We start from the raw sequence: 13,138 nt of genomic DNA on the forward strand, positions 1-13,138 counted from the left end.
CAGCGGAATGTCTCGCTTTCGGGTTTCCTCCGAGTTTATCCATTTTCGTATTCATAATACAATTAAAGTTTCCAGTCACGATATTAACAAAATCATTAGAAAGAAAGCCTTCATACGTGAGTAACCCCTTGACTACTCGTAGCTCTTCTATTAGAGTATATAAAATAATGGATGGTCTATAGTTTGGAATTTTCTTCTTGCACTTCTTCATGTGGTAAGCACATTTACCTTATTACATGAAATTTTGGCGACACTTTAATTTAGCGAATTTAGCGAGTTTTCAAAATATCGCTAAATTAAAATGAACCAAAATTAAGTGTCGCTAAATTTAAATCGTCGCTAAATTAAAGTGACTACAATAGGAAATTCCGCCATCTGGTCCGTTTCACACTATCACGCTATTTTGCGGTCGATTATGACGTGTATCGGATGTTTACTGAATACATTTCAGCTTCACAACTGAAATGGATTCTTCGCTCGCATTAAATCTCGCTTTCCCATGTGGACTATGCGGTTTCCACTTTTATCAACAGCTGTGGAATCCTAAATGAAAAGCTTGACACAATTATTTGTTTTGTTTAGCTTTATAACGTTGTGTGATGTTTTTGATGATTTTTTTAAATGAACCCATTGACGTAAGAAAAATTGTGTTTGTTCATCGTGGTAAAGTACAATAATAAGAATAATCAAGGTATTATCGTTTGACTGACGATGTGGTCACTTATGATATGAATCGCCAAGTAACTACATCATGACACAAACGATTAATAATTTTACTGTTCTATTGTCGTCGCAAAAGTTTTGTTCGCCAGAAAGTTTCAGATTGCGAAATCGCGAAAATTAAGTGACGTATGTTCCAAAATTTGCGAAAAATCGCTAAATTAAGGTGTCGCTAAATCCGGATTTTTCAAAATCGCTAAATTAACGTGTCGCCAAAATTTCATGTAATAAGGTACCTATCACACGTTTGTACGTACAGAACGCATGCGTATTGTTGAGATTTACATAGAAAAAGGAACGCAAGAAAAAAAAAAAAGAAAAATTTCTTTGGGGTCCCCTTGCTACTTGCGATCCTGGGAACCTGGATTAATTGGCCCCTACATACGTGAGTAACCCCTTGACTACTCGTAGCTCTTCTATTAGAGTTCATAAAATAAGGGATGGTTTATAGTTTGGAATTGTTTTCTTGCATTTCCTCATGTGGTAAGCACATTTACCTATCACACGATTGTACGTACAGAACGTATGCGTATTTGTGAGATTTGATGATACAAAAAAAAAGGAAAGAAAAAAGCTCTGTTTTGGGCCCCCGTGCTACTTTCGATCCTGGGAGGGAGAGATTAAGCGGCCCCTAAACCACACGTGACTAACCACTGGACTACTCGTAGCTCCTCTGCTAAAATACATAAAATAAGGGATGGTTTATAGTTTGGAATTGTTTTCTTGCATTTCCTCATGTGGTAAGCACATTTACCTATCACACGATTGTACGTACAGAACGCAACTGAGCTTTGAAACCACTTAAGTTGGGGGGCTGGTTCGAGTCAATTTGTTGGGCTCATTTGTTCCAGTGAAGGGCTTTATGAATGAAATGAACTTATATTTGAAAAGCAGGTTACAGACGACTTCCTTTGGAGCTACCGAGTAGGTGTTATAAGTGTCTATAAAACAGGCAATTGCTTATTTTTATCAGTAGCCCATATGAGCGAACAACAGCTCTATATTCCTGCTAATGAGACTCTTGCGGAGCCCGATGACCTATCACAAGAAACTAAGTTGACGTCACAGCATCACCTAACCGGAACTATATTTGTCTGTTTGCCGAAAAGGTAGTCTGAAAATAGATCGCACATGGGCTTAAATTTTTGAGATAAGTGTGAGGATCACTTTTCCCTTTCGTCTGAAGAGTCTTTTGCTTGTAAAACGTATTGAATTTACAAAATGAGGGGTGGTCCACAGGGGTGGTCCATGGACCTGGGGTATACACGTCCTATATTACAGACGACAAACTTAGCCGTAACTTAACGGCTAAATAAGGGGCCTTATATATTACAGACGACAAACTTAGCCGTTAATTCATGGCTAAATTGAATGTCAGAATATAAGTGTTTATATATTATCGTTAATTTGATTTATACAGAATAAGTTTTTGGCTAAAACCTTTGCATGTATGTAGAGTAAATTTTTTACTTATTTATATAACCATAGTGAAACCAATTGCGCTATACAATGGAAAGTGATTTATAAAGTTACCAGAATTGATGAATAGTGTTGGCAAGTGATATTTAGTGATGTATTGGGTAAAGAATTTTAGGTGGATTTTTCATTTAGTGTACTTGACGGAATTATAACCGTCATTCTCTTCCCCAGAGCCCCTCAGCTGGTTTTTTTAATCACCCACTAGGGACCCCTAGGGGCCCGTAGGGAGGGCTGTGCTGTCATAACCGCGTGAGGATAAGGTAGCCGTGATAGTCGAAGTCTTGTTTTACCCCGATAAATTTTCTCGTGGTTTGCAATACATAGGGACTACTACCTAAACGCATCTAGTCAGCTTGTCAATATCTTGTCTTAACGAGGAGGAAGGACGCCTTGCCTCTCAATTTCTATTTATAGGTGAGAGGAAACTCCTTTTTATTTCTTGTGAAAACTTTTCCGCCTTCGGAAAAGTTAGAACTACACAGATTAACTTTTCTCAGAAATTCGGCAGAAGATTTTAATTCTGCTTTCCATGCTTTGACGTCTTGGCAAAACAAGTTTAGAGTTGGTCACTCTGACAGGATCATGGTGCCCTTTGAATTAATAGGGAAGATATCATTGACGTCACCTATACTTAATGTGCCAACCAGAGCCTCATTGGCTGTCGAAACAAAGGGTCTTTTGTTCCTGTGGTTAGCAAATTTTTTATTACTTGCATCTTACTGGACAATTCAATTCAATTTATTTCCTCTTGACGTGATTACTTACAGTGTGACGCCTAACAAAGTTTTTAAAACTTATATGCCAATCAGGGTGTGCGGATCTGATTGATAGTCACCCCTTCTCGCAAAGTTTGCACGGTTGTAAGTTGAACACCGTTGAATGGGTTGTTTGTCAGTTGACGTAGTTACACGTAGTTGTCGAATGTGAAAGTTTGTTGGGTGGTCACGGTAAGGTGCGTCGCACTGTAATTTAGTTACAAATGTTTCTAGTTGCTGATGATGTTTCCATTGGACACCTGGCAGTATGGGTAAATTTCAGTTGATTTGAAAGATGAAGGAAAAATTTTAGTATTGGGGCAAAAAAATACAAATTATGATTTGACATCTATTCAACACCTGTAACCTGCAGCCAATCATTAATAATAATAATAATAATAATAATGATAATAATAATAATATAATAATAAAATATTTATATAGCGCCAGAATCCTTAAAGTTCAAAAGCACGTAACAACACAGTATATAAGACTAAAATAAAAATGGTGAAAATTATGAAAATGCTTTGTCAAAGAGGAAAGTTTTAAGTTTGTTTTTAAAAACGGACACTGAGGAGCTGTTCTTAATGTCAAATGGCAGAGTATTCCAGAGTGTGGGGGCTGCCACAGAAAAAGATCTTGCACCACATGATCTCAAATTAAAACGCGGAATATAGAGAAGATTCTTTGATGATGAACGTAGCTGACGAGAATGGAATGGTATAAGTAGATCGTGAATGTATGAAGGTGCCAGATTGTTCAGAGCCTTTTACGTGGTGAGTAAAATTTTAAACATAATGCGATAATGAATCAGAAGCCAGTGAAGATTTAACAAAATAGGCTCAATGTGCTCATTTTTTGTGGAAAGAGTAATGAGACGAGCAGCAGCGTTTTGGATGTGCTGTAACTTTTATATTTGGTAATTTGGAAGGCCATAGAGTAAAGAATTGCAGTGATCCAATTTTGAAGATATAAATGTGTAAACAAGTATTTCCATAGTGGTTCAGATGACAGGTACTTTGTTATATAGCTGATGTTACGGGGATGATAAAAGGATGATTTGCAAATACGTGCGAACGATATGAGGAGAAGTTGATAAGATTTAGGGACGGGCCTGGTGAATACTATTGGGGTTTTTTGAGTTTGGAATTTTCTTTATTTGGATGTAACATAGCTCGCGCATTTTCCCACTCGTGCAGCTTTGATCTTATTTTTGTCCATATTTGGGCATGAAATTGGTGTCCTAAAATCCCTGGCTTTTTTCCAAGGAAAAGAATTGCAAATTACACGCTTCAAGGTTATGTGCTTCTGTTATTGTGCATATGTTCTGTGCATCTCTGGACACTCTGGTTTCCTAAGAGTGGTTCTTACCAATACAGGGATGTTTTTGTGCAGTTTAATAATATCCCTTTCACTTCTGTAAGGGCCAGTGAGACTTATCGATTTTACTCTGTCTAACGCCAGACGATTTTACTCGTCAATGGGGAACCCCACAGGAGTGAAAAGGTTAAAACTATGCAGAGAAAACAGAACTTAGCAAGTTCTCCTGGTATCCAAAAAGAAAACTGGGAGTAACCATGCATTTTTCAGAGATAATTAGGCTTCAATTTGGAAACGAATGCCATACATTGCTTTGTATTTCAAAGGTTTTTACAACCATAATTAATTTTGTTGATTAAATTAATTTTGAAAAATATGAGATTACTCCCATTTTTCTTGTTGGATTTCAATAAAACTTGTTAAGATCTGCTTTTCTCACGTGTTCATAAACTGCTCAAAAAAACCTTTGAATTAGTAGGCACCATTCTTAAATGTTAGTTTTTGATGTCAGTGGTACCAGGAGAAAAAAAAACTCTCTGAGCAGAATGGCGTTGTTATTTTTTTGAATCTGAGAATTGATTGTGGGCCACATTGTTGGAGGGGTAGTGCTTTCATTTCACATTGATTTAGATTTAGATTTAGATTTGATTTACAGACTTTGCCAGTCAAGCTGGCAGAGTTGCCACAACAGCTTGCGCCAATTACTGTCGCCCCTTTTTTTACCCTCCCAACCATGATAATCAACAGAAGACAGACCACAACAGCGGGAACTACGTGCCCTACTCTTAGCGACAAGTGTGTGGGTTCTTTTACATCCCACAGGATTATAGACATTGAAGGGTTGTGGGACGGGACCTCCGGCTTTAATCGTCCTTATCCGAGAAGACTTGAAAGTCTAACCATTTGCAGATGTAGTACTGTTACAAAGGCAGCACTTTCTCCTCAGTTATTTAAAGACCCTGAGTGTTAGTCTAGCCGTAGTTGAACTCACGACCTCATGCATGACAGCCCAGTGCTCAACCAACTGCGCCACCGGTGTGCGGTGACGGCACATTATAGTGACTTTCAGGAAATACTATATCAATGACTATTCATGGGCTGAACCATCTTTAAGACATTCTGTACAATCCAGACAAATTGTCCATCTTTTGTAGGCCAAATTCAGCACATATATCCAATTATAATTATAGGACTGTATACTGACTAATTTCAATCTCATGACCAGTTTTGCATTCTGTTCAAATTGTCTCACATGCCAGGGAACCAATGCAGACATCCATATGATTAATGGACCATATACAGACTCTCATTACCTTTGGTGATCTTTACCCTCTGTATGGATGGCTCAACAGATTGTATCAGACTGAGTTTCTTTGTAATGGACATGCATGACTGGTACCCAAGACTCACCAAAGATCCAAGACCAAAAATAATTTTATTCATTGTAAGTCTTATGTTTTAACAGAACCATGGAAAAAGACCATGAAAGTCAAGGAGTTGTCTTGACATCCATAGAGACCTTTGAAAAGATGCCAGAGGAACACTGCTATGGTTGCTGCAGACCTGTAACAGAATTTGAAAAACTTAACAGGATTGGAGAAGGAACGTATGGTGTAGTGTATCGTGCTAGAGATACAGTCTCCAACGAAATAGTAGCTTTGAAGAAAGTTCGTATGGAGCGAGAGAAAGATGGCATTCCTGTGAGTGGCCTGCGAGAGATTAGTCTGTTGTTAAGCCTGAAGCACAAGAATATTGTGCAACTCAAAGAGGTAGTTGTTGGGAAACATTTGGATAGCATATTCCTTGTTATGGAATATTGTGAACAGGATTTAGCAAGCTTGTTGGACAACATGGCATCACCATTCAAAGAAGCACAGATCAAATGTTTGATGTTGCAGCTTCTTCATGGAGTTCAGTATTTACACGACCAGTTTATTGTCCATAGAGATTTGAAAGTGTCAAATCTTCTGTTGAATGGAAAAGGAATTCTTAAAATTGGTGAGTAAATATTTGAAATACTCTTTCAGTACTCAAGTGATAATGAAAGTTTAGGTACCAGTTATTGTTATAAAAATTATTATAACAAAAAGTAATAAATTGTTGTTAGTTTAGTATAAACCACACAGTCAAGTGATTAATTCTTGTTGTTAATTCCGTGGTGATTTGGAAGGACTTTTCACCTCGGAGCAACCGAATGGAAACCAAATAGCTTCTTGTCATGTCAGTAAGTATTTTATCTTCTAGTTATTCAGCTATTGTGGTGTACATGTAAACCACACCCAAACCAGCCTAAACCGGCCAGACTTAGTATTTTACTCTGTCTAACGCCAGACGATTTTACTCCTCAATTATTTGCCTTAGTTTTGTTGAATGTGGTGGGTAATTATTTACCTCACAGCAAATTTAACTCCAACTGGACGCTCGATGAGCGCACTGGCTTGCCTGTGGTACGTGTTACTCAAAAACAGAAGTGACTGAGTTGGGTGGTATTGAACTGGAGCGTTCCAGTCAATTTTTTCATAGGTGACCTATGGCAACCCAGTAATTAGATTATTGTCACTAATTAGTAATAGGAAAAACAGGTAACAATAACAGCTGATAGAGCTGATAGTGACAATTTTCATGCTTGCAGAGTGCTCAAACTCTGCCTCAGCTCTTGTAATTTCATTACTATGAGACAGGAGCCTGTGAGTAGGGGTGAGCAACTCCCATACTAAGCCTATGTCATGGAATTTTTACAGACCAATCTATTTTTGGACTAAGCGAATCGAGGAATTATGGGTTACGTACAGTTTTTATAGTAGAGTAGGAGCTACGCTATTGGTGGTAACATGGCAACGTGAAAAATAGGAATATATTAGTTAAATGAAAAGCGTTCGTTAATACCTTGAGGATTGAGGGTGCCGATTTGGAAGATGGATTTTTGTTTTAGATTCTTGCGGCTTTCCGTCGTACCTAGATGTAGGGAAAGGCCGCAGATAGCCATGTGTTTTTTGGAGTGGTTAGGGAGATTAAAATGACGAGCGACTGGCTTAGATGCATCTTTGTCATTCTTCCCAACATCGTAAAGGTGTTCGCGGAATCGGTCAGCTAGTCGTCTACCTGTCTCGCCAATGTATAATTTATTGCATAACGTACAGGTTATGCAATAAATGACATTTGCGGAGGTACATGTGAAATGATCGGTGATCTTAACAGGTCTTTCCCTATATCTAGGTAGGACGGAAAGCCGCAAGAATCTAGAACAAAAATTCATCTTCCAAATCTGCACCCTTAATCCTCACGGTATTAACGAACGCTTTTCATTTAACTAATATATTCCTATTGTTCACGTTGCCATGTTACCACCAATAGCGTAGCTCCTACTCTACTATAAAAACTACACGTAACCCATAATTCCTCGATTCGCTCTGACGAAGGGCTAACGCTCGAAACGTCAGCTTTTAGAATCTCTGTACGGTGGCCAATTTACATCATCAACTCTGTTGATAAAACCATATTTTTGTATTTTTGGACTACCTTTACTGCGAAACAAAAAAGGCAGTTCCAGTTCTGTGACACTATGATATCAAGCTAGTTTCCTGTGATTGGTCATCGTGTTCCTGTGGGAGTCTCAGTCACCGAAAATTCAATCTAAAAATAAATCAGTCTGTGAAAACGCTGTGACAGGAATATATGGGAGTTGCTCGCTCCTACTCATGGGATATTGTATGTGATAATGTTAAACTATAAATCGGAAGCTAAAAGAAGTGTCAAAAATAATAAATTAAATGAAATTGTTTTTGTTATTGTTGTAGGAATTTAGATAAGGTGTTTTTTGTTTTGTGTCAATAACAAGTTTCAATAAATAATGTGGTAAATTTTGGTGTTAAAAAAAGCCTGGGCAGAAGATATGAGCTTATGAAGCCTAGACTATCCCAAAAGAAATTTATTTAATGCTTGAATCATAAACCAAACTGCAAGCAAGCCAACACTGAAACTAGCCGTCATTGGTTTTCTCTTCAGCTGACTTTGGCCTGGCCCGGAAATTTGGTTACCCCTACAAGCCAATGACCCCAATCGTGGTAACCCTGTGGTACCGTGCACCTGAACTCCTGCTTGGCTCCAAAGTTCAGACCACTGCGGTGGATATGTGGGCCGTGGGCTGCATTTTCGGCGAACTTCTGGGAAACAAACCCCTCATGGCAGGCAAATCAGAAATCAACCAATTTGAGCTCATTGTGGATTTGCTTGGAACGCCCAGTGATCAGTTGTGGCCAGGATTTTCAAGCCTCCCTGGTGCAAAATCCACGAATTTCAAGCGGCAGCCATACAACAACCTAAAACACAAGTTCTCGTGGTTGAGTCCCGCGGGACTGACTCATGTTAATCACATGTTGATGTACGACCCGTGCAAGCGGGCCTCGGCCGCCGAGTGCCTCCAAAATTCATATTTTGTGGAGAAGCCACTTCCGGTCGAACCGGATATGATGCCAACGTTTCCGGAACACCGGAATCGTAACTACAGAAAGCGGCCCTCAGATCAGCAGGCGGGAGAAAAACGCCCAGTAACTCATGAATCAGACCTCGCGTTTCGTAGGGGATTTGCTGGGTTTGGACCCCAGCTTCCTCAGCCGAAAAAAAGAAAATAAAGTGAACTGGCCTCTACATGCAAAGTTAAATTGATGTCTTCTGTGTAAGTTTCTTTGTTCTCCTCTCTAAGTCTTTATCTCGGGCGAGAATCGTTGAAAAAAAATCAAGGGGAAAAGCGTAAGGTGATTTGGAAGAGTGGAGACCGTCGGGAGATTCACATAATATTTAAGGAGTTTTAGGACCGCGCGCAAGCTGGGCACTAGTATGGCGTGTAAAGCCTGAACCGTGCGTGATCTGATTTTTGTGACGTCAGCGTGACCAAATCTGTAAAAATTATCTGCTAATTTTCTCGCGTTCCCTTGGGGAAATGTTTTTGAAAATTGGCTCAGTTCTAACCACATACAGTTCCTATCAAATACCCTATATTTGTTAAAATCTGTCAGAGCTAATCGCGTATATTTAGAAAAATGACAACTTCCTTAATATTGGCAAAGCCGTTTGAATGACCTTGACTTTTTTACCACTTAAACCTAATGTCGCGCAATATCATTTCCATGATGTGACAAAGAATAAAAAATTTCACCGAAGGACATTACAAATATTAAGGAATTTAGGCCAAAAACAAGAATTCATCTGCCTGACATTGCATGTGATGTTGCCATGGTAACGGCCATAATCCAAATATTGACACCTAAAAAATGAGCGGTACCAATACTGGTAAATCTATACAGGGAAACTTTAAGAGAAATTAACCAGGTTTCCTTTTGTAACTCGTGCCCTGTAGTGAGGGTATTTGCAAATACGCTAGGGAGCCACCTTAAACTCTCTGCATATTAAGCCCCAACTACTGAATTTTTTATTCCAAGCGAAGTTTGAAAAACTGTTGCTACTCTGGTTTGGAAAAATTCGAACACATTTTTTAGAAAAAGTTACAATAATTTTATGGACTCTTTGAGCTACATACAAATTTCTCCAAACCATAGTCTTATTGTCATGCAGAAAATCTTGTGCAATATCCCGTTTTACGGTTAGGTTTTCTCATTTGCATTACACTATAATCTGGCATGTATGTGAGGCAATATCGGGCTAGTTTGTAGTTTTAACTCGAAATTGCCTCGCATCCACGTTCGATTACATTGTAATGCAAATTAAAAAAACTAACCGTGAAAAGGGCTATTTTTAACATTCCACATTATTGGAGACACTTTCAAACAATAACGTTTTTTACAATGACTGCAAAAAATCTCGCGCGCTCATTGGTTTTGACTTAATTTTGATCCCTCTGCCTTTTTGTTATTGCAAAAAAAAATTGAGGTCAGTTTTTCATGCGTCTGTCCTGTTATTGACAATGAATTCTGTCATAACTCTGAACAGCCCCGTGGGGTCGAGCCAATAAAGAATGTATGTATGCTTGGCGTGATGTCTCTAAAAAGGCTTACGGTGTATGAGGCCACCCAAGCAGAAACAGCCATAAGCCAAAAAGGGACTTTGCCGAGTGCTGGAACATGTAGATGTAGATGTAGATGTAGATGTAGATAACATTGTCAAAGTGGTCTACGGATCCACAGCTACTTTGACAATGTTATGACGCAATTCATGATCAATAACAGGACAGACGCATGAAAAACTGACATCAATTTGTTAAACTGAAGATGTCGCTCGCTCTTACTTGTCTTACTAAAGGCTTCAAAGGCTCCAAAGGCAAACCAGCTTCAACATTTGCTTCAACATCCGTTCGATTTTGTGGAAGGGCGATGTGGAAACCGTTTGCTCCCCCTTTCAACCGTTTTGAGACATGTTGAATCGATGTTGAATGATCTTCCACAACCATTCAACATTTGCTCCCCCTTTCATCATTGTTGCATGGGTATGCACTAATCGGTCTCTCAATAGAGCGGTTTTCAATTGAGTGTCGAAAGTAATTAGCGATTTACATTGGTTTTGCATTACTTCACTAAGAGATTGGTTCAATGTTTTCGCGCTACTTTTTCAACCAATCAGAAGTGAAACCAAAACCAATTGTGGCTCGCGCGTGCACATTTTCCCGCGCTTTGTGTCGGCTACGTGTAATTACTTGGAGTTTTGATTGGTTTACTGGATTGTCAAAGTATTTACTTTGGTTTTGATTTTACGACACTCATTTGAAAACCGCTCTAACGTATCCTTATCCTTATCCCCATAGTAACAACCGCGGCTGCAGCCTGGGACTGAATACCAGGCCTCTCGTGAAACTATGTTGAATCGAATGTTGATGATTGCCCACCCCCAAGCCCACCCCCGGTGAGCAGGCAACATCGTTCAACAAAATCGAACGGATGTCGAAGCCGCGTTTTCCCGGACCTTGACTCTCCCTATTGTGTTATGGAATGGTAGTGAACTTTCCAGGATATAATTTTGGTGTCCCATATTAGGTGTGCGTCATTGTCAAGACGAGCGGTGCCTGCAAAATGGATGTGTTACGCCATTTCAGTAAACTAACGGATTTGAACAGAAGTTTTGAGAAGTTGAATCTGTTCATGTTTCTCTACCGCAAACAATTTTGCATGTTTCATAGTATCTCAACATGGTTTTGTATGTGTACTGTTTATAGTATTAACTTTCTCGACTGGCTTTGTATGTATATTACACTCGCGTTTATTGTTTCCTTTCTTGCAGTTACTGAACTTCCTCTTTTATCTTAAAAGTTTTATATAATTAGTTTATCCATGACATATTTTTGCCCTTCTCCCTGCTGATTAGTACGGGCTGGAGGAAAGTGTAAAAAAAAAAAAGTGTTTATACGTGACTTTGTTGCTGTCACAATCGATATTTGTTCAAATTTGTTCAGAAGTCAGAGATTCAGAATATTGGAACATTTTTCGCACACTGGAAAGCCACTTGTGTCGGTATTGGGTTGCAGAATTTAACAGAGTCGTGGAAGGATACTAGCATCTCGGTCAATTACACTTACAAGTTTCACTAGATCTTCAAACCGAAGCCGTCGAACACATACCAGCCATGAAGAAGATCATATTGGGTTATTTTATTTTACTGTTCGTGGTTGTTGTTTTGACTGCTAATTCAAATGCTGAACAGAGACGCGCTCGGAGAGAACTTCCCTCCCGTAAGTTTTCGTTGTTGCATCTGTTTATAGAAGACGCCACTTCATGGCCATTTTGTGCAAAACACTGAAGGGATTAATTTGGTGCTTAAAGTGAGGGATACCCGTTAATACTCAGATCTAACTTTGTTGATAACTCGAAATGTTGCCTACTTCTATAATTAATTCCCACTACGAATCGCGACAAAGTTTCTTGTGTTATTTAAATAGCGGAAACATTTGCTGCAGAAACGACAGGTAAAGAATTTGAAAGCTCGAAAACAACTCGTTCCTGTGTGATTGGATTTCATGACCGCGCGCGCTACTGGTAGTTTGAATGTAATTTCGTTCTTGAAACTGGATTTCGCTTAATTTCTCTTCAAAAACAAGGACTACCTCTTACGCGTCAAGAAGCGTGAGGTTCAATTCTATATTTTTGGCGTATATTGGCGTGGGTCATTTTCTTTAATGTTCAATTGATTAATCCTTTGGCAAGTTTAAGAGCATTCAGTCAGTTCAGTTAAGTTGTAATGCGACGTAGTTTGTGGGAACACAGTGTTACAAGAGGAAAACCTCTAGCTTACGCAAACGGTGAAAAAGAACGTTAAAGGCCATTTAGAATATTTTAAAGCTGTAGAAATCAACCAACCAAACAAGTGACGGGATTAAAAACTATGAAAGTGGGAAAGCTCTTTATTTTGTTGCGTAAGTTTGGCAGGTCCGGTATTTTGTTCAAATGGGGTGCAGGACACGCGAGCTGGAAAGATCGTTTTAAAAACAATGATGGTTTCCTCAACAATCGTTCAGTTAGGTGATCAATTTCTTTTTAGATTCCTCACGTGAGTTTACTCGTACTTGTACCACACACTAAAGTGCAAACCGGAGTGTTTGTTTTTTTAATTTATCGACTGATTTCTCAGTTATTACTGAAACGCAGAAGAGTGGTTGAAACGAAGCAAACATGGAGACCTTGTAAAGTCATGACGTAGTTAACTAAGTGAGGTGCCAACTTGTGTTCAAAGGCAAGATCTTGCGGTCCGTGTTGGTTTGAACACAGCAATTTGTTGGTTCGCATTCCAACATATTTTCCCCGAGTCGATCTATGAAATTGTAACTGGAATTCAAAATAGGAATTGTTGACTACATCTTAATTTTCCAGCCTTTTTTTCATGATTTTTAGAATGCCTTAAAAAATCAAAAGATATACGGCTTT

General features: G+C 38.9%; 2 protein-coding genes across 4 annotated transcripts in view; both read left to right on the forward strand.

The window, feature by feature from the left end:
* The first annotated feature begins 2,413 nt into the window (after positions 1–2,413).
* LOC138021343 (cyclin-dependent kinase 10-like) lies at positions 2,414–11,628 on the forward strand. Of its 3 annotated transcripts, none has more exons than XM_068868195.1 (4): positions 2,414–2,613; positions 5,740–6,272; positions 8,280–8,949; positions 11,029–11,628. In XM_068868195.1, the coding sequence occupies exons 2-3, from the start codon at positions 5,744–5,746 to the stop codon at positions 8,903–8,905; spliced, it is 1,155 nt and encodes a 384-aa protein (XP_068724296.1). In that variant the 5' UTR covers positions 2,414–2,613; positions 5,740–5,743; the 3' UTR covers positions 8,906–8,949; positions 11,029–11,628. The 3 variants fall into 3 exon arrangements, with proteins under 3 accessions (XP_068724296.1, XP_068724297.1, XP_068724298.1); XM_068868196.1 differs by having other exon boundaries at positions 11,258–11,628; XM_068868197.1 differs by lacking the exons at positions 2,414–2,613; positions 11,029–11,628 and adding an exon at positions 3,535–3,730 and having other exon boundaries at positions 8,280–8,935.
* Positions 11,629–11,707: 79 nt separating this feature from the next.
* The window catches only part of LOC138021344 (uncharacterized), an 8,211-nt gene continuing 6,780 nt past the window's right edge, over positions 11,708–13,138 (forward strand). The window contains exon 1 of the mRNA XM_068868198.1: positions 11,708–11,949. Coding sequence (XP_068724299.1) covers positions 11,844–11,949 — 106 coding nt within the window. The 5' untranslated portion in view covers positions 11,708–11,843. The remainder of the gene's footprint in view (positions 11,950–13,138) is intronic.

Source organism: Montipora capricornis, chromosome 10, assembly GCF_036669925.1.
Source record: "Montipora capricornis isolate CH-2021 chromosome 10, ASM3666992v2, whole genome shotgun sequence".
NCBI classification, from domain to species: Eukaryota; Metazoa; Cnidaria; class Anthozoa; order Scleractinia; family Acroporidae; genus Montipora; species Montipora capricornis.

What these genes read in the sequence shown, in the direction of transcription:
- LOC138021343 (XM_068868195.1), top strand. Translation starts at nt 5,744, where the DNA reads ATGGAAAAAGACCATGAAAGTCAAGGAGTTGTCTTGACATCCATAGAG. An exon ending in AAAAGGAATTCTTAAAATTG is followed by an intron (nt 6,273 to 8,279) that starts GTGAGTAAATAT and finishes TTTTCTCTTCAG; the next exon opens with CTGACTTTGGCCTGGCCCGG.